At 46.6% G+C, this 18,560-nt stretch overlaps 1 protein-coding gene across 5 annotated transcripts in view; it reads right to left on the reverse strand.

Moving 5' to 3' along the window:
- PGPEP1L (pyroglutamyl-peptidase I like) overlaps nucleotides 1-18,560 on the reverse strand; it is a 40,845-nt gene that overhangs the window by 20,143 nt on the left and 2,142 nt on the right. For all 5 annotated transcript variants that reach the window (XR_012064731.1, XR_012064730.1, XR_012064732.1 and 2 more), the window contains exon 2: nucleotides 13,935-13,987. Coding sequence is in view for 2 of the 5 variants with exons in the window: in XM_072950712.1 (XP_072806813.1) it covers nucleotides 13,935-13,987 (53 nt within the window). In the remaining 3 variants the exon portion in view is untranslated. The remainder of the gene's footprint in view (nucleotides 1-13,934; nucleotides 13,988-18,560) is intronic.

An 18,560-nucleotide genomic window follows, 5' to 3' on the forward strand; every position in this document is an offset into this window, starting at 1 on the left:
TGCAACTCCACTGGGAGAGGACAAGCTGGTACCTGGTCTCTCCTGGTCTTCGCTCCATGCACCTTTTCCCTTTGCTGATTTTAATCTGGGTCTTTTTGCTGAGGTACACTGTAACTGTGAGCATAAAAGCTTTTCTGGGTCCTGATTCAGGTGAGTCATGGAGCCCGAGGGTGGTGTTATAGACCCCCTGACAGAGGCATCTCAATTTCTCTTGGAGCCTGGCTTCTCCTTTAGAATCATTTTTTCCTTTCTTTTCTCCTATTAGCTCTTTTGTCCAAGCAGAAAAGAAGGCAATTTTCTCTGAATTCGTTCATTCATTCATTCATTCATTCATTCGTTTTTTCAACATTTGTCAAGTACTTCCTTTGGCCAAGCACTGTGCTGCCCTGATCCTACTGTGGATGGGAAAAACCCATGGGGAGTAAGTGTCCTCAGAGCAGGCGGAGGGTGGGCAGGAGAGACGGCACTACCAGGGTCAACCTGGAGGTCATCACATATTGTAGGAGTCAGGAGAACAAGCTTGGAGCCTGGAGGGTGCAGTGCAGCTCCAGATCTGCCCCTCCGGCACCAGGTCAGGCATCTGATCTTGGACAAATGGCTTAGACTCAAGAGTTTCTGATGTTTCATCTGTAAAACCGAGATGTTACTGCTGGCCTTGCCGTGGCTCTCCATGGTGAAGCTGCCCTGTACGGGACGCTTGAGCGCACTCAGAGTGCTCTTAGTGTTTGAGGGAAAGCTACTGGCAATGCCCCAGAGGTTGAGATGTTTAATATCCTTCCACTTTATCCCACAGTCTACACACAACGAACAGTCTCAGACTAATAATACTGACTCCACCTGCAACAAAATGATTGCTGCAAAGTTTAAGATATTTTTGTTTGGTTTTTGTTTTCTTTGTCCTTAAGGTAAATTGCTGTATTTCAAACTGACTCATCATAGTTCCTCTCTGTGTGCTTGTGTCACTAATTGGATACACTGTTAGGCTCATTAACTCAATTTACTTGTAATGTCTACAGATTCCTTTTTTAAAAATTTAATGTTTTATTAGTATGTAAAATAGTTTACACAGTTACCTAGTGAAATCCACAAAACAAGCTTTACTCAGAGAAGTCTAGTTCCTTTGCTTTTCCCCTCCATAGGAAACCCATTTTTTACTTTTATGATTTATCCTTCACTTATAAATTATAAACAAATATGTAACATATATTTAGGCACCCCTCCCCCCTTTTTTTAATACACTTTCCCCATCTTCATGCAGGTGTCCTTTCTTATTTTTGCCAGTGTATCACCATGAGAGCTTCTAGAAATTTCTGGATTGCTAGAGCAACGCATGTATCATTTTGCTGGGACTGCCAAAATCCTCTCCATTGGAGTTGTACCATGTTGCATTCCCTCCAGCAAAGTATGACAGTGCCTGTCAGCCTCACAGCCTTGTGCACTAGTTGTCAAACTTTGGGACTTTTGCCAATCTGATCTTAGCGTAGCTTTAATTTACTTTTCTCGTATGAGCAAGTTCGGACATAATTTCACATAGGTGAGAGCTATTTGCATTCCTTCCTCTGAAAAGTGACTCTTCATATCTTTGGCTTACTTTCCTATAGAGTCATTCACTATTTTTTTCTATTTATAGAGGCTCTTTATATATTGGGATATTACCTTTCAGTTTAGAAGTTTGTTAGTTGTATTTGGCCTGTGATGACTGGGCAGGACTGAGCGGGGCAGAGAAAGGACAGGAGGGAATTACTTCTCTGTCTAGCTCAGAACAGCAATGAGGAGCCTGCCACATCCAGAGACCTGACTAGAAAGGAAGGTTCAGTAGAGACTGTTGCTAGAATTTGCTTTTTAGAGGGACGTGGTTGGAGGTTATTAATCTCTCAAGACATCGCCAGTGGTTTTTGCTACACCCTCATGGTCTGTCTGTGGTGCCCTTGGCTCCAGTGAGTCCCTATCTGGGAGCCTGGGCAGATTCTGGCTTTTGTGTTTGGCCCCCAGACCTATGGAGGGCCCAGATCTTCCATGTAGCCAGGAGCTAATAAGGCTTCACCAGACTGGCTATATGATCCATTACAAGCAAAATGAAGGGTATTTGGAGACTGAGGTGCTATTTAGTCTGCAGGAATAGCAGTTCACGCTCTTGACAGGCACCAGGGGACTATGGGGTGCAAGGCCTTTAGTCACATGGTCCTTCTTGCAAGGGAAACATTTCACAAAATAAATCGCTCTCTGAGTGTTAATCCCCCCAAACTTTCTGAGCCACAGAGAACCTCAACCTCAGGTCTGCTCGACTGACCCTGTCTCTGCAACCGCGTGGGAATGCAGCCTCATCCATTCAGCACATCTGAGCTTTTCCCAGTGAACGACAGAACAACGAACCCCAAATTATCTCAACCCAGAAGAATATTCCTCCTGCAGGTCTGGTTTCTAATGACCCAGAGGCACACAGTCAAAGGATCTTGGGTCTGGAAAGTCAAGGTACAGGCCTGCTGCCTCCAACGTCCTCTCCGCTTCTTCTGGCTCTGATACTGTGGTCCAGCAATGCTACCCACGGCCTTCGCAGCAGCTACTCCGTCTGCCTGGAACACGTCCCAGGGCAGCTGCTCCTGGTCACTCAGGTCCCAGCCGAAATGTCACGTCCTCAGAGAGGCCTTCCTGGCCCACTTGTGCTAGAGTTCCCGAGCCACCATCCACCACGTCACCACAACCCAACCCTAATCCTCGTGGCCCTTAGGACTTGCCAGCACTCTACTGCTTAGTTGTCTCTTTCGTGTGAGTTTCACCGCCACAGAAGACCAGCTCCACCCGGCTGAGGCTTTGATGGTTCACTGCCGGGTGCCCGGCCTGGGAACTGCACCCTGCAGGCAGGTGTGCTCCAGGTGCTGTGGAACGAGCGAGGCTGTGACCAGCCCGTCTCTGAACTGTGTCCCCACATGTCCTGAATGACTGCACTCTTCACTGGGATTCCAAGATTATTCCAAACAAAACACAATAATAACTCTGCCTGCTCAGACTCCTGGAATTCTACCAAACAGTTTTTCCAATCACTCAGAGCTGAACGTTTGAGAGAAAAATACCTCGGGGGCACACACTGAATAGGGAACAGGGAGTCTCTGTTGTCCAGATGAGGGAGTGGGGCCTTTCTTTACATTTAATTTTATTTTCAGTTTATTTTTCAAAGTTGAATGTGGGAGATATCTTTTTGCCATGGATTATATTGGACATGATTATAGTCAAGTCAGATCACTTGATTCACATCTGTGAACATCTTGGAAAAGAATGGTCAAACATACAGAGGCACTCTATTATTATTGAAGTTATTTTCAGTTCCTAAAAAAGTGACCAGTCAGGAAATGCAAAGGATCGGAGTTAATGACACCTCATCATTATCTAGATCTTAGAGTGCTGGTTTAATAGGATTTATATGAACTGTGGGGCCAAATGGCATCCTTCAAAGTCCAATGACTCCCATTCCTGAGCCTTCAGATGTCTGCCTGCGATTCCTCAAAATATAAAATACATTCTTTACCAGGTGTGTTTGCCCTAGCAAACTGATAGCCCTAAGTAATGCCTAATCTCATAATAGCTCAGGCTGGCTTGTTTCAGCCCATCTTATCAGGGTCGTAAACCCCACCACCCTTCACAGACTCTACAACCAATCAGAGTCTTGCACACACGCCGATCAGGCACCTTGTGACCTGTAAAACAGCCGAACAACCTGCCCTCGTGCTCATGCAGGCACTCCTCATCTGTGTGGCCCACTGTTGTCTACAGCATTATGACCTAATAAACCCCTCTTCTATTTTCATTCTTTGTCTCTGGTAATTCTTTTACCACCAACAACATGCACCCACCCTGTCTGCCAACATTAACGATGCAGTGTGGATTAAACTGGCAAAGGTTTTAAAAATCGTAACACCCTCGTGTTGGAAGGTGTCTGAAGCCACGTGCACTCTGTTTACTGCTACTGGAAGTGGAGATTGGTTTAGTCCTTTGGGAAATTAATATTAGCTCATATGGTAGCATGTGTTCAAGATGGTGTCACTGAACCAAACTTGGCCAATCTACTGACCCTGGTTTGTGGTGAGGGAAAGCACCACATTTATTGCAGGGCCCAGCAAGGAGAAGGGGCAGCTCAAGCCTAAAAGACCCAAACTCTCCCAAGGCTATCAGGGAGGAGTTTTTAAAGGCAACATTCGGGGTGGGGACTGCAGGGGGTGTGACTTTCTTCTGACTGGTTGATGGTTGAGTAACAGGGTGATGTTTCTGGAATCTTAATCATCAACCTTCTGGTTCCAAGCAGCCTGGGGTCCACGTGCTTGTGGTCAGTGTGTAGTGCCCACCCTCCACCTAGATGGGGGTCTTAGTTTCTGCAGAACAGCTCAAAGGTCGGTGTCACAGTCATGTATACATCCCTTGAGGCAGAATTTGGACTCTGTCTTATCACTGAACTATGGTTTAAGCTAGTTTCCTTGCTTGACTTCTTTTTCTTTGTTTCTGCATTCTCTCCCTTCCCTAATTAGCTAACTGCTTGAGTCTGCTCTTCAGAACTCAGGGAAGGCTCAGGTGACTAAGACCTTTTTCGTACAAATAAGAAATAAGGAACATGGAAGGGCTTTTGTACTGGGGAGGGTCTGGCAGGGTCCTGCTCTGTTTCAATGGCTCCAGCTGCGGAATGAATGTTTGTGTCCCCGCAAAATTCACGTGTTGAAGCCCTTATCCCCACTGTGGTGGTACTGGAGATGGGGCCTTTGAGAGACAATCAGGTCTAGATGAGGTCGTGAAGGCGAGGCTGCCAGGATGGTTTTAGTGTCCTTATCAGGGCACGACAAGCCTGGCACCCTGTCTGCCTGCACCAAGGAAAGACTCTGTGAGGTCGTCACCAGGAAGCGGGCCCTCCACAAGAACCTCAACCAGGTACCATGCTGACACCTTGATCTCAAGCCTCCAGAATGATGAAAAAGAAATGTTTACTGTTTAAGCCACCAGTCTGTGGCATTCTGTGACAGCAGCTGGAGTGGGCTAGGAGGGCCCCGGTGAAGCATGCCGTGTAGTGTTCACAGCCTGGTGTAGTCTCCTCCCACAGGGAGCCTGGGCTGGCCTGAACTCATTAAACTAGCATAATTCAGCCAGGTCAGGGCCTGAGCCTCAATCGGACTTGGCAGCTTCTCACCCTGGGTACCCCGTGGGGAGCCCACCCGTGGGGAGGGACAGAGATCCTGCTGTCCCAGCACCCCTGCCTCCACCTACTACAACCATATGAGAGACTCGAGTGAGACCAGCAGAAGAACTGCCCGGCTGAGGCTAGCTGACACGCAGAGCTGGGAGGGAACATCAAAGGGTGGTTGTTTGACCCCACAAAGTTCTGGGCGGGGGCTTGCTGGGTGGCAGTAGCCCCCCCGACCCAGAACATGACAATGAAGAGTGGGAGGACGTGCACCATACTCGGGTTCCTTTTTAAGGGGGAGAACTACAATCTACTTTTCTTTGTGCCTCTTTCTGATCTCTGGAGGTTTTATGTAATTGCTCCTTTGTAACTGGAAAACAGAACAACGCACATTGTGAAAAGTAAAACGTACTTTTTTTTGTTTTTGCTTCCTTGGGAACGTAGAATTTCATTAACAATGATATTCTTTCACGAATATTAATTTTGCCCCTGTCATGTTCTAGGCCTGTGCTGGGTGCTGGAGACAAGCTGGGGACCAGGACAGAAAAGAGAGAAGCGGCAGCAAATACAGAGAGCAGCATAATGCGGGAGGGAAGATGGCCAGGCTCAGTGGCAAATCTGGGCATAAATGAAAATTAATAGTGACACCAGCCAGACACAATGGGAAAATACTGCATGATTCCACTTACATGAGGCAGCCAGAAGAGTCAAATCCATAGAGACAGAAAGTATAACAGTGAGTACCAGGGAGGAGGGAACGGGGAGTGACAGTTTAATGGGGACAGAGTTTCTCTTTGGGATAATGGCAAGTTCTGGAGATGAATGGTGCTGATGGCTGCACAACTATGTGAATGTACTTAATGCTACTGAATTGTACACTGAAAATGGTAAATTGTATGTTACGTATATTTTACCACCAAAGAATTTTACAGATTCACCATCACCCTTTTCAGCCAACGTTTTTTAACCTGATGAAAAAGTGCAGGCTGAAGAAAGTGTCAATTCACAGAAAATCACTTAGATGACATCTCCATCCTTTAGACACGGCTAATAATTAAGGGGGGATTTTAACAAAGTATTCCTCAGAACTGTCAAAGCCACCAAAACCAAGGAACCTCTAAGAAATTGCCACAGACCAGAGGAGCCTAAGGGCTCACGAGGACTAAGCGTAACGTGCGATCCTGGAAGGAACATGGGATGGGAAAGGGACGTGAGGTGAAAACCAAGGAAGTCTCAATAAACTATGGACTTCAGTTAATAATAATATATGAATATCGGTTTGTTCATTGTGACAAACACACCGTACAGACGCGAGATGTGTAAGATGTTAGTCACAGGGGACACTGGTCGGGGGCTGATACATGGAAACGCTCTGTACTGTCTTCACAGCTTCCCTGTACATCTCAATGTAATTTAATTTTGTTAATTAAAAAAAATTTAAAAAAAAACCAAACAGGAAACAAGCCAGAGAGGCCTCTGCTTTGGCAGCAGGAAGGAGTTGAGGACTGTGCATTTACTGGGGGGCCGGGGGGGGGACCCACAGTAAGGCCCTGGAAAGGTGCTGGTGTCATTTTCAACCGTCTTACTCTGCTTTTTCTGGCTTGTTGTCCTGTCAATGTGGGGATGGATTTGGGGTTTAGTGAGAAGCACACATTTGACTCATTTGTCTGCATATGGCGGGCTTTCCCCCAGATAATTAGACTAAATGCATTTCCCTGAGTGTTTAGTAAAGGGCAGGGCTGTGAAACCATAGCAGATATTCTTCATGAACATGGGCTGGGGGGCCACCTCCGCCGGGGTGTGGGTTTTCTCTTCACTCGCCTCCATCCTCAGGGGCCCCCTGAACCAGGCCCCCTGGGTGGGCTGCTGCTGCCGCCCTCCGCCCTCGCCTGGGCTGGCTGTCACAGGCCCACATGGTCCCCACATCCCTGAGCCATGTCAAAATGGGAAGTAAGGACAGCCCTACTGCGTGCTGTGCTGCGCCGGCAGGACTGGGGACACTAGTATGGCTACTTCTCTTTCAATCCATAAGATGAGTTCACACTACACAGTCACTGGATTAAAGACAAATAAGGTGTAAGAAATAGAACAGGGTTCAAGTGCGTTGGGAGTCATCCAGCCTTGGGGGTCAAAGTCCATACAACTCATCAAAGGGGTTGTCCTGGAAACGCTGGCACGGAGCTGGCTGCCACCGTAGCTGAGGTCCCTGCACACATCAGGGAGAGGCTGGGGTCTCCTTGCATCCTCAGGCTGGTTCTTTTTTATCCCAGGCTTTCCCAGATGAATCAAGAAAATAAAACAGAACCCACGGTGGGCCAGATTAGAAAAAAGCCTGTCTGTTTTCACCTAGGATGGAAAAAGATTTTATCATGGGATTTGGTAGGAAAAATAGAGGCCCTCTTAGGAAAGAAAATAAAGCTGAATTAAAAGAAACAGTTTACTTTTACTTGGAAAGGGAGGCAGGTACCTGCCTGTCCCTGAGGGTGCTCTGCACACGCATTCTTCATCCTAAAGCGTCATTCAGCTTGGTGCTTCTTTTCCTCTTCTGAGTCACTGCCTTTTTACTCCTTATTATGCCGATTTTTTAAAGCAACATGTAATCAAGGCACAAAGCCACCTCATCTTTGGAGTATAGAGAAATTACTCTGCATATCAAGCTGATCAAACCTGGCACGTGCTCCGACCACTTGGCCCCCCAGGCTGGGTTTGTTTTAAGGGCAGTTACATAATGTTCAAGTCCAACGGACCCAGGGTGTCTTTTACAAAACCCTTATTTTATCTGCTGCCTTTCCGGGACCAGGCACTTCTAGAAGAGTTCAGGATGTAATTTCTTTTCAAAGAACATGAGATGGCACTGGCTCCCAAAATGAGAGTCTCCAGAAACCAGGAGATAATGCTGCCACCACTGCAGGAGTCACCAGATGAGACTTTGGACTGGGGAGGGCGGGTGCCCAGGGCAGGGCAGGCCAGCCGACACGCTGTTGGGAGACAGCACCAAGTCACGCTTCTGAGAGTTGATAGGAAAGGCCTTTGTTCGTTGGGAGCTTTTAGCATTTATATTGTCGTTCTGTATTTTCCCTCTTTTTAAAACAATCTTCTCCCATCTCAGAGCAACTACAACAAAAATGCACTCAAGTTATGAGTCAGTAGCTCGCCTGTCTCAGAGGTGAAACTCTGCGAGTGCAGAGCTGCACTTTGTTCTGTCGTTCCGTACATCCTCATTTAGGATGTTGGGCATAGAGTAAGTACTCGTGAGATGCTGCCATGGTGCTGACAACGTTGACTTCGGGCGGGAGGATGCAGGAAGAAAGCGAAGAATGACAATCATTCATGGATCCGGCCAACACACAGCCACTGGAACACACGCTGCAGGCCAGGCCCTCCGTGGGGACTGAGCTGTGTTGATGCAGGGCCCCACAGGGTGCTGCTTATACTGACTCAGGGAGCCGTGTGCCCTCTTGTGGGGTCTTTAGCCCATCGAAGCCTGGTTCTGTATCCGTATAATGGGAGCAATGTGCCTACCTGAACTAGCACGGACCTCTGCCCTAATACCCCACTTAGACGATTAGCCCTGTGATGGATGATTTATTGGCCATATGCTGGCACTTCCAGTGGACATTACCAGGGAGGCCCCCACCAGGATCAGAAGGTCTAACACTGAGCACAGTCTACAGACATATTAGTGGAGGACATGAATGACCCCGGATGGTGCAGGGAGAGAGACTGGGTCAGAGGACTGAGTAAAGTAGACTCTAAAGAGAATATAAGTGCCTCTGCCCTGGAGTAAAAACCATAAAGAAGGGGAAAGCAGAAGGCAGTGACTGACAGCATCAGTGGAGAAGGCAAATGAGTGGCAGAGGACACTGGGAGCTGGCCTTGGGTTTGCTTCCTCATCGGCTGATAAGAAGGTTGCTGTTCTGATCATCAACCCGGTGGTCACATTGTGAGCAAGAAGACAGAGCAGACTATCACCTTGACCATGTCTCAGGTGCTGGCAGGAGAGCTGCAAAGATGGTGGATGTGAACTCCCGGCAGAGAGTCAGCTATGATGACGTGGACGCAGAGCTGGGGCATCGGGGTGAATAGCTTCACTTTGCTCGTCTCTGGGTCACTGGGCAGTGGGTCTTGGTTTTTCTTGAGTTCTAGGAGGCTTAAAAGCCGTAATTGTGCTGGAAGAAGTCCTCTTCCTCTGAACCAAGTGTTGTTTCCCCTACGGGAAGAGCAAGGGAAGTGGGCTGAATCTGGACCTCACTCACTAGGAGCACCTGAGGTTGGCATCTAGGTACCTCCCCTTCATGGCATGTGTCCTCAGGCCAGATATTCAACCTCTCTGAGTACCCATTTCCTGGCCTGCAAAATGGGAATAACCGTATCAGCTCCCTTGGACTGCAGGGAGAATTCAGCGAGCTATTTTGCATGTAGTGTCTGGTGTAACAAGTACGGTGGTTTTGAGAATTTACACCCCCTTGCCAGAAGTTCGCCTGTCCTTCATTGCTGCTTCCACCAGGTGGCCTTCCTAGTGACCTCCCAGGGGTGAAGTTTCTTCTCACTTTGCTTTAGGCTCCTTTCTTCCATATTCCTTCTCCTCTAGAATGAAATCAATCTCTTCCACTCCAGAGTCTTACAGTATAGCACTTCTCAGAATCTGCTTTGGGTTATAATTACTTTATTTATGGGCCATCTCCTCTCCCTACACAGGAACTCCTGTAGGGAACTGTGGTATAAGAAAGAGTGCGTCTGTGATAATTAGCAGAACTGAGCATTGTTTCATGTGCCTATTGGCCATTTGTATATCTTCATTGGAGAATTGCTTGTTTAGATCATCTGCTCATTTTTGGACTGGGTTGTTTGTTTGTTTGTTATTAAGTTGTATGAGCTGTTTATATATTCTGGAAATTAAACCTTTGTCAGTGCTGTGAGTTCATATCCATCATTTGCAAATATTTTCTCCCATTCTGTAGGTTGCCATTTTGTTTTGCTTATGGTTTCCTTTGCTGTGCAAAAGCTTATAAGTTTAATTAGGTCCCATTTGTTCATTTTATTTTTATTTCCATTGTCTGGGTAGATCACCTCACACCAGTCAGAATGGCCATCATTAAAAAGTCCACAAATGACAAATGCTGGAGAGGGTGTGGAAAAAAGGGAACCCTCCTACACTGCTGGTGGGAACATAGTTTGGTGCAGCCATTAAAGAAAACAGCTTGAAGATTCCTCAAAAACTAAAAATAGACCTACCATATGATCCAGCAATCCCATTCCTGGGCATATATCCAGAGGGAACTCTAATTCAAAAAGATACATATACCCCAATGTTCACAGCAGCATTATATACAATAACCAAGACATGGAAACAACCTAAATGTCCATCAACAGATGACTGGATAAAGAAGTTGTGGTATATGCAATGGAACACCACTCAGCCAAAAACATGAAATAAAATAATGCCATTTGCATCAACATGGATGGACCTGGAGATCATCATTCTAAGTGAAGTAAGCCAGAGAGAGAAAGAAAAATACCATATGATATCACTCATATGTGGAATTTAAAAAAAAGAGACACTAATGAACTCATCTATGAAACAGAAACAAACTCAATCATAGTAAACAGATTTATGGTTACCAGGAGGAAAAGGGGTGGGAAGGCATAAACTGAGAGTTCAAGATTTTGCAAATACTACTATATATAAAATAGATAAAAAAAACAAATTTCTTCTGTACAGCACAGGGAACTATATTCAATATCTTGTAGTAACTTGTAATAAAAAAGGGTATGAAAACAAATATATGTATGTGTATGTATGACTGAAACATGATGCTGTCCACAAGAAATCGACACACTGTAACTGACTATACTTCAATTCAAAAAAAAAAAAGAGTATATCCACTCTTTGTCCCTACTTTTAAGCACAGAGCTTCAAAATTCTCGAAATTTCCTCAACAACAGGAGTATCTCTGTATGTTAGTGGAGTGCCTCATGGTAGTCCCTTGATAGCTTCAGGATGGGATCCGGTCACCAGAAAGAACATGATTGGATGGTTGGGACTTACACCTGCCTGACCTTCAGGGAGGGGAGGTAGACTGCAGACTGTATTCCATCACGTGGCCAATGTTTTAACCAACCATGCCTCTGCAATGAAACTCCAGTAAAAACTCTGGACATGGGGCGCAGGGTGGGGAGGATGCAGCTCAGTGGTAGAGTGCATGTTTAGCACACACAAGGTCCTGGGTTCACTCCCTAGTATCTCCACTAAAAATAAATAAATAAAAACCTAATTACCTCCTCCCCAAAATAAAAATTAATAAAAATGTACAAAATGGGGAAAAAAAAAACAAAACCTCTAGATATAGAGGTTCATTGCAGCTTCCTGGTTGATGAACACATCGATGCACCAGAAGGGTGATATGCCCTGACCCCCTGGGGAGACAGCATCAAAGCTCTGCACTTGGGACCCATCAAGACCTAAACCTATATATGTACTTTATTTTTAAAAATTGCAAGTTTAGTGCTTTCCTGAGCTCTGTGAGTCATTCTAGCAAATTATCAGAACTGTGAGGTCCATAAGAATTCCTGAATTGACAGTCAGGCAATAGCACAGGTGACTTGAGGACCCCTGAAATGCAGCTTGTGTCTGAAGGGAGGGCAGTCTTGGGGAGGACGCTGCCTTTAACCTGCGGGGGTCTGTGTGCGCTCCAGGTAGTCAGTGTCAGAAAGTGCATTACAGTGCACCTAGCTGGACCGGGAACAGGAAGAGACGCATGTTTTAGTAGACTGTCTTCCAAATCAGGACCTGGAGAAGTACAGGTTGAAGTGGGAAGAGCTGACTTAGTGTTTTATATTCATAACAACATTGTTACTTCTTTGGCTTTCCTCTGATTTGGAGCAACCCTCTGATATTGGGGTCTTTTGGGTGATCTTTGCTTGGAAATAAATGTTTAGTTCATCTTAGTTTGTGGAAAATCTGAGGTTTTAAATCCTCAGAGAAACTGCATGTGCTTTGCGAGAGTCAGAGGTGCTAGAGGCCACAGGATCACCTTTCAAGGGTCTGGCTTACAATAAGAATCTATCCCCCTTGGGTCCATCCCCCTTGCTAATGACAATTTGATAATGGCATTTGCCCCCTTGCCTTTTGCGTGTGCGTGTATGGGATGAGGGGGTGCCGATCATTCACTCCTCCAGGCTGCAGCCCTCGGTGTGTGTGATGCATTTACGTGCATGGTACGATGTACACGAGCTTTCCTTTACTACCGTGTAACCAGCAGCATACAGAAGTTTTGTCTTATCTAGTTTATCCGCAGGGAAAGGGCCCCTCAGAGCATCGAGTTTGCCATCCTGCTGCCCCTTCCTGGAAACCCCTAGCCTGCTTCTGTTTCTGCCCTGATTTTCCAGCTTTATTGGTGAATCTTGAGCCTCCCAAATAATCCTCCTTATCATTCCATTTCCCATATGGAGCTTCAAAGTCAGATTCTGCTTGCCCACAAGAGAAAACTGAGTGTTAGAATAGCTTCCCAGTTATAGGAATGATATTTGTGAGCACTGGCAGCTGGCCTGTGATGTTCTGAGGGTTTTACTTGTGTTAATCCCCAGTCATCACAACCTTCCCACTTTACAGATAAGAAAACTGAGACACAGAAAAGTTGGGTGACTTGTCTTGACCCACAGGTTGCAACTGTTGGAGCTGGGAGGTGAACCCAGGCAGCCTGGCTCTTCTCCATTCTCAAGGCTACAAAAACAAGGGCGCAGGGCCATCTGGGATACAGCAGAAAAAGTCCTATTTTTCGAGGAACTGGCTGCAAACACGCAGGAAGCCATGAAAGCTCTGATTTGGCCTTTCTGGTATGTTGTGTGCAGCAGCGAAGCTTGGCAGTGAGTCTGGGGCTCTCTGAGCTTTTTTCCCTGGTTGAAAAAAAAAAACAACAAAAAACCCAAGTTCTAACTCAAGAGTGGAGAGTTTCCTTGACTGCATCTGTGAGACAGGCTAGAAAATCGATGCTACAGTGGCTGCAAATGCATGATTCAAGTGGTTCTGCTGCGTTTTCAGCTCGACTGGGAAACTCTGAGAGTAGACCCAAGACCCCACCTTTGGCTTCATCGAACAGAGGCATGAAATTGATGGTCAAGTGTGAATAAACAACCGGCTGCGCTCTGCGCCTCTCAGTGACACCGTGTGTGGCCCGCTACAAGTGAGCCACGAGTTTCAGGCAGGAGAGGTCGGCTCTACAGAGGAGACCCCTCCTTACGCCCTGTCTGAGGAGGTGCTTTCTCCTGACCATCTCCTTAAAAATGAAGGCATGTCTTTTAGAATAAGAACCTTGTCTTAAGCTCTTACCTGTGACAGGCACTATGCTTTTAAAAAGCTGCTTTTACAGACATACACACTTACTTACTTCACGTACTTACCTCTCACTTCTCAGGACCACCCTGTGACATCAGCGCTACTAACCCCCCTTGTCATGAACGAGGACACTGAGGGGAAGTGACTTGCCTGACACCCCACCGCCAGAAGGGGTTCCCAGCCCTCAGGGCAGCAGAGCCACTCCCCACCCTTCCCAGGGGTGGCCCTTCGGCCTGTTTTCTTTACCACTGAGCCAGATGGGCCTCCAGGGGGCAGGGGAGCCACAACCCAAGGACCAAAGGCTGGCCATGTCCCAGGCTGCTGGTGTGGGTTTTCTCCCCTCCCAGGGTCACCAAGGGGCCTGCGTGCTGGGCTCAGAACCACAGAAGGAACCAGCCAGGCTCTGAGCCCCTGAGTCTGGGCCCAGAGGGTTTTTACCTTCACCGCTTCCCAGCTAGAATTCACCAGATGCTGCCGGAAAGGCCCAAAACCTGAAACCAAAGAGACCCTGGTTTGTCCAGGCCAGGCCTTAGGACGGGGTGTCTCCAGCCCTGAGCTGCTCCTCGCACCTCCTTGGGAACCTCCTGTGGTTCCTGGGGCCACTGCGGGCCCGTGGGGACTCCACGCATCCCTTTTTTCATGGAGGCCTGCAACCCTGCTAATCTGAGAGCATTTCCAGAGTCCTCTTCCATGAGGCATCATGGGGGAGCCAAAAAGGAAGGGGAGGTGGACCCATGGCTGAGCTGGGAGGGCTGGAGAAAGTGTGTGCACACGTGTCCAGTTAAAATGCACTCTGCATAGAGAGCCCAAAGATCCACCGCATGAATGTGCCCAGTTGCTTGTTAACAAAGGTGCAAAAGCATTTCAACGGAGGAGGGACAGCCTTTCAACAAATGGGGCTGGAATAGACCCACAGGCAAAAAAGAATGCATCTCACAGCCTGCACTGCATACAAAAATTAATTCAAAATAGATCATGAACTTAGATGCAAGAAGTAAAACAAAAAGTTTTGGGAGTGGGGAGGGTGTAGAGCACTTGCTTAGCATGCACGAGGTCCCGGGTTCAACACCCAGTACCTCCATTTAAAAATAAATAAGTAAATAAACCTATTTACCTCCCCCCATCCCACAAAAAAAAAGGAAAAAAAAACTTTTAGGAAAAGAAGGGACAAAAATCTTGGGACTCATGGCTAGGTGAAGAGTTCTTAGAGTTGACACCAAGCACATGATCCGTCAAAGTAAAAACTGATCAGCTGGACCTCAGTAAAAGGAAAATCTTTTGCTCTGCAGAAGACCCTGCTGAGTGGACAAAAAGACAAGCTGCAGACAGGGAGAAAAGGGTTGCAAGTCACATACCTGACAAAGGCACTGTGGGTAGGATGTACACAGAACCCTCAAAACTCAACGTGAAAAAAAAAATCCAATTAGAAAATGGGCAAAAGGCACGAAGAAACGTTTCACTGACGAGCACAGACGGACGGCAAATAAGAGCAACGTCATTAGGTGTCAGAGAAATGCAAATTGAAACCACAACGAGATGTCACCACACTTCTATGAGAGTGGCCAAAATAGAAATACCGACAACACCAAAAGCCGATGAGGGTGAAGAGAAACTGGGTCACATGTGCATTGCTGGTGGGAATGTAAAATGGTCCCGCCACTCTGGGTAGTAGTTTGACAGTTTCTTTTAAAACTCAAAGTGGACTTCCAAGCACTTGCACTCCTGGACATTCATCCCAGAGAAACGAAAACTTATTTTCCCATAGAAACTTCTACACCAATCTTCACACAACTTCTTCTTCTCCTTTTCTTTTTTTTTTTTTTTGGTACTAGCCCATAGAAATGTGTCCTTCAATGTGTCCTTCAGTGGATGAATAGTTAAATAAACTGTGGTTCATCCAGATCATGGAATACTACTCAGCAGTGAAAAAAGTGGAAACCACCTAAGTGTCCATCAACTGGTGAATGGATAAACAAAAAGTGGTATTATCCATACAATGGAATGTTATTCGGCAATGGAAAGAAATTTAGTGCTGATACATGTTACAACATGGATGGATCTTGAAAAAATTATGCTCAGTGAGAGAGGTCAGTCACAAAAGACCACATAGTGTAAGACTCCATTTATGTGAAATGTCCAGAATTGGTAAGTCTATAAGGACAGAAAGTAGAATAGTGGTTGTCTAGAGCTTGAGAGTGTGTGAGTGTGTGTGTGTGTGTGTGTGTGTACTGGGGGAGTAGGGATGGGGATTAGGGAGTGACAGCTAAGGGGAGTGTGGCTTCTTTTTAGGGTAATGAAAATATTCTAAAATTGATTGTGGTGATAAATGCATAACTCTGTGATCATACTAAAAGCCACTGAATTGTACACTTTAAATGAGTGAATTATATAGCATGTGAATTATACCTCAGTAAGCTGTTAACAAATTGCTTTAAAAATGAAGGAATTATTGGCATCCACAACTTGGATCAATCTTGAGGGAATTATGCTGAGTGAAAAAAAGCTAATCTCAGGAGGATATATACTGCGTGATTCTACTTATACGATATTTATAAATTATAATTTATATCTATCAGCATAAAGAGATGAATAGTTGCCAGGAGTTAAGAGATGGGGGAAAAGGGTGGGTGTGGCTATAAAAGGGTGGTCTGAGGGAGCCTTGTGATGTTGGTACAGTTTATCTTGACGGTGGTGGTTACTCAAAGCTACGCATGTGATAAAACTGCATAGAGCTGTGCATGGGTGCACACACACACATGCACACACACACACATGCTGAGTTATACCAATGTCAATACCTGAGCTTTAATATTGAAGATGTTAACATTGGAGAAGGCTGGGTGAAAAACGCAGGGACCATTCTATACATATCCTTGCAAATTCTTGAGAATCTATAATTATTTCAAAATTAAAACTTCAAAAAAGTGTGTGATTTGGTTCAGTGTTTCTCAAATGTTAACATGCATGTATATCTTGCTAAAGTGTAGAATCTGAGTGGGTGGGTCTGGGGTAACGCTGGAGAGTCTGCTTTCCTAACAAACCTCCCACGGGTACTGATGCTTCTGGCCCTCAGACCACACTTTGAGTAGCAAGGCTCTGAACAACTAGGATCAGAATACTTTAAAGGGGGAGAGAGCAGGGAGGGTGGGGGTGGTTGGGGAAAGGCTTCTGGAGAAGTGGGGGAAGAGGGGTGAGCTGGGGTGAGGTGAGCCCAGGGAAGAAGCTGGCCCTAGTGGGGGAGGCCTCATTCTGGGTGGGGGCAAGATCCTGGGCCTCTGGATGAGGCGTGTGGATGGAAGGGCTTGTTCCTGGAACTGGAAACACTTACTTACACTGTGCACTATTACGTAATTTAATGGCAATGAAGATTTCTAATAAAAGGCAATTAGGTAGAATTTTGTTTGGGGAGGAGAGCAGACTCCCTCTGGGACTAGTTTAGGAGAGGTTTCCTGTTGGCCTGGGGAAAGGCCTCATCCTGGGACTCTGTCACCCTCTCAGTGTAGTGGCTGCTCACTTCTAAGTCACCCACACTGTGCGATGGGCTCTCCAAAGCTCAGGCTATGGCCCAGTGGCAGCCAAGAGGGGTCAAGACCTCAGCATTTGGGGTCGGGCTTTTGCTGTTGCATCTCAGCCCCGCCACTTAGCAGCTGGGTGACCTTGAACAAGTTACTTAGCTTCAGTGCCTTGGTTTTCTCATCTATAAAATGGGGACTAATTCTCATCATCTAAGAGGGTTGTTGTGAGGATTAAATGAGTGAATAAAATGGAGATTTGCAATACTGCTGGGGCACAGGAGGCAGCGTCAGTATTCACCTCCACCAGCGTTATAGTTACATATCTCCTGGAACCACTGTACGTACGGATTAAACAATGTCACGTACAGCATGCATTGCTTCCAGAACCTGGTAGGTGCTCCACAAAGGCTGAATCCTTTTCTGCTGTCTCTCTGTGCAGTGTAGGATGGGCTCCAGCTAGGCCCTCGCTCTCCCCTGATTCTCTTTGATCACTTGATGGCACCACTTCTCAGCCCCAAGCCCCCTGCCCAGGCACCATGACAATGAGTCAGAGGCCCCATCCTAACTTTTCCATCCTGAGATTTCCCCTGGACTTTAGGCCTCTATTTCTCTCTCCAGAAACAACTGAGAGGTCTGCACTAGAGAGAGAGAGAGAGAGTGTGAGGGTGTGTGTGTTTGTCTGCATATATACAGAAATAGATTTATTATAAGGTACTGCCTTATGGAGGCTAAGAGGTCCACCATCTGCAAGCTGGAGATCCAGGAAAACTGGTGGATTAAATTCCACTCTGAGGCCGAAGGTCTGAGAACCAGGAGCACCAGGTCGAGGGCAGGAGAGGACTGCTATCCCAGTTCATGTCTTTAGATGGAGAGAATTCAACCTTCCTCTGCTTTTTTGTTCTATTCCGGCCCTTAGTGGACTAGAGGAGGCCAACCCGCACTGGGGAGGGCCTGTGCTTTACTGAGCCCACCAACTCAAATGCTAAGCCAGAAACACCCTCAAAGACACAGCCAGAAATAACACTGAACCAGATATCTGGGCATGCTGTGGTCCAGTCAAGTTGACACATGAAACAGACACACCATCACAAGCCCTTAAAGGTGGTGTGGCTAGGAGGAGGGACCAGGGCCCAGGGGGCCTCTTTTTTCATTTCTCCTTCAGTGTGGCCCATGCTCAGGGCTCAGCAGTTCCTGCCTGGCCCCCATATGGGAGGTCAGCTGCTGTCACATTGGCCGGTGATGGGCGGGAGACTCATTTCAGGGTAAGCAGCGAGCTGCGGATAGAGGTACATTCTCCAACTCAGCTTTACCTGGAACCCAGCGGGGGTTTTGAGTCCCATCTATCTGATTTCTGAGATGTTATTTCTCAGATCATCAAATTCTCAGATGGGGAGGAGCTATGATTAAATATCAATGTCTGAAACCCCACCTCACCAGACCTCAGGCCTTCCAGCAGGAGCCAGGTCCAGAGAGGACTGGCCATTTGAAGTTCCTGAACCTCTGGGCTTAGAGTGTAACAAATTTGACTCACAGAGAGTAAAACTTTCTC

The sequence above is a fragment of the Vicugna pacos genome, chromosome 27 (genome assembly GCF_048564905.1).
Source record: "Vicugna pacos chromosome 27, VicPac4, whole genome shotgun sequence".
NCBI classification, from domain to species: Eukaryota; Metazoa; Chordata; class Mammalia; order Artiodactyla; family Camelidae; genus Vicugna; species Vicugna pacos.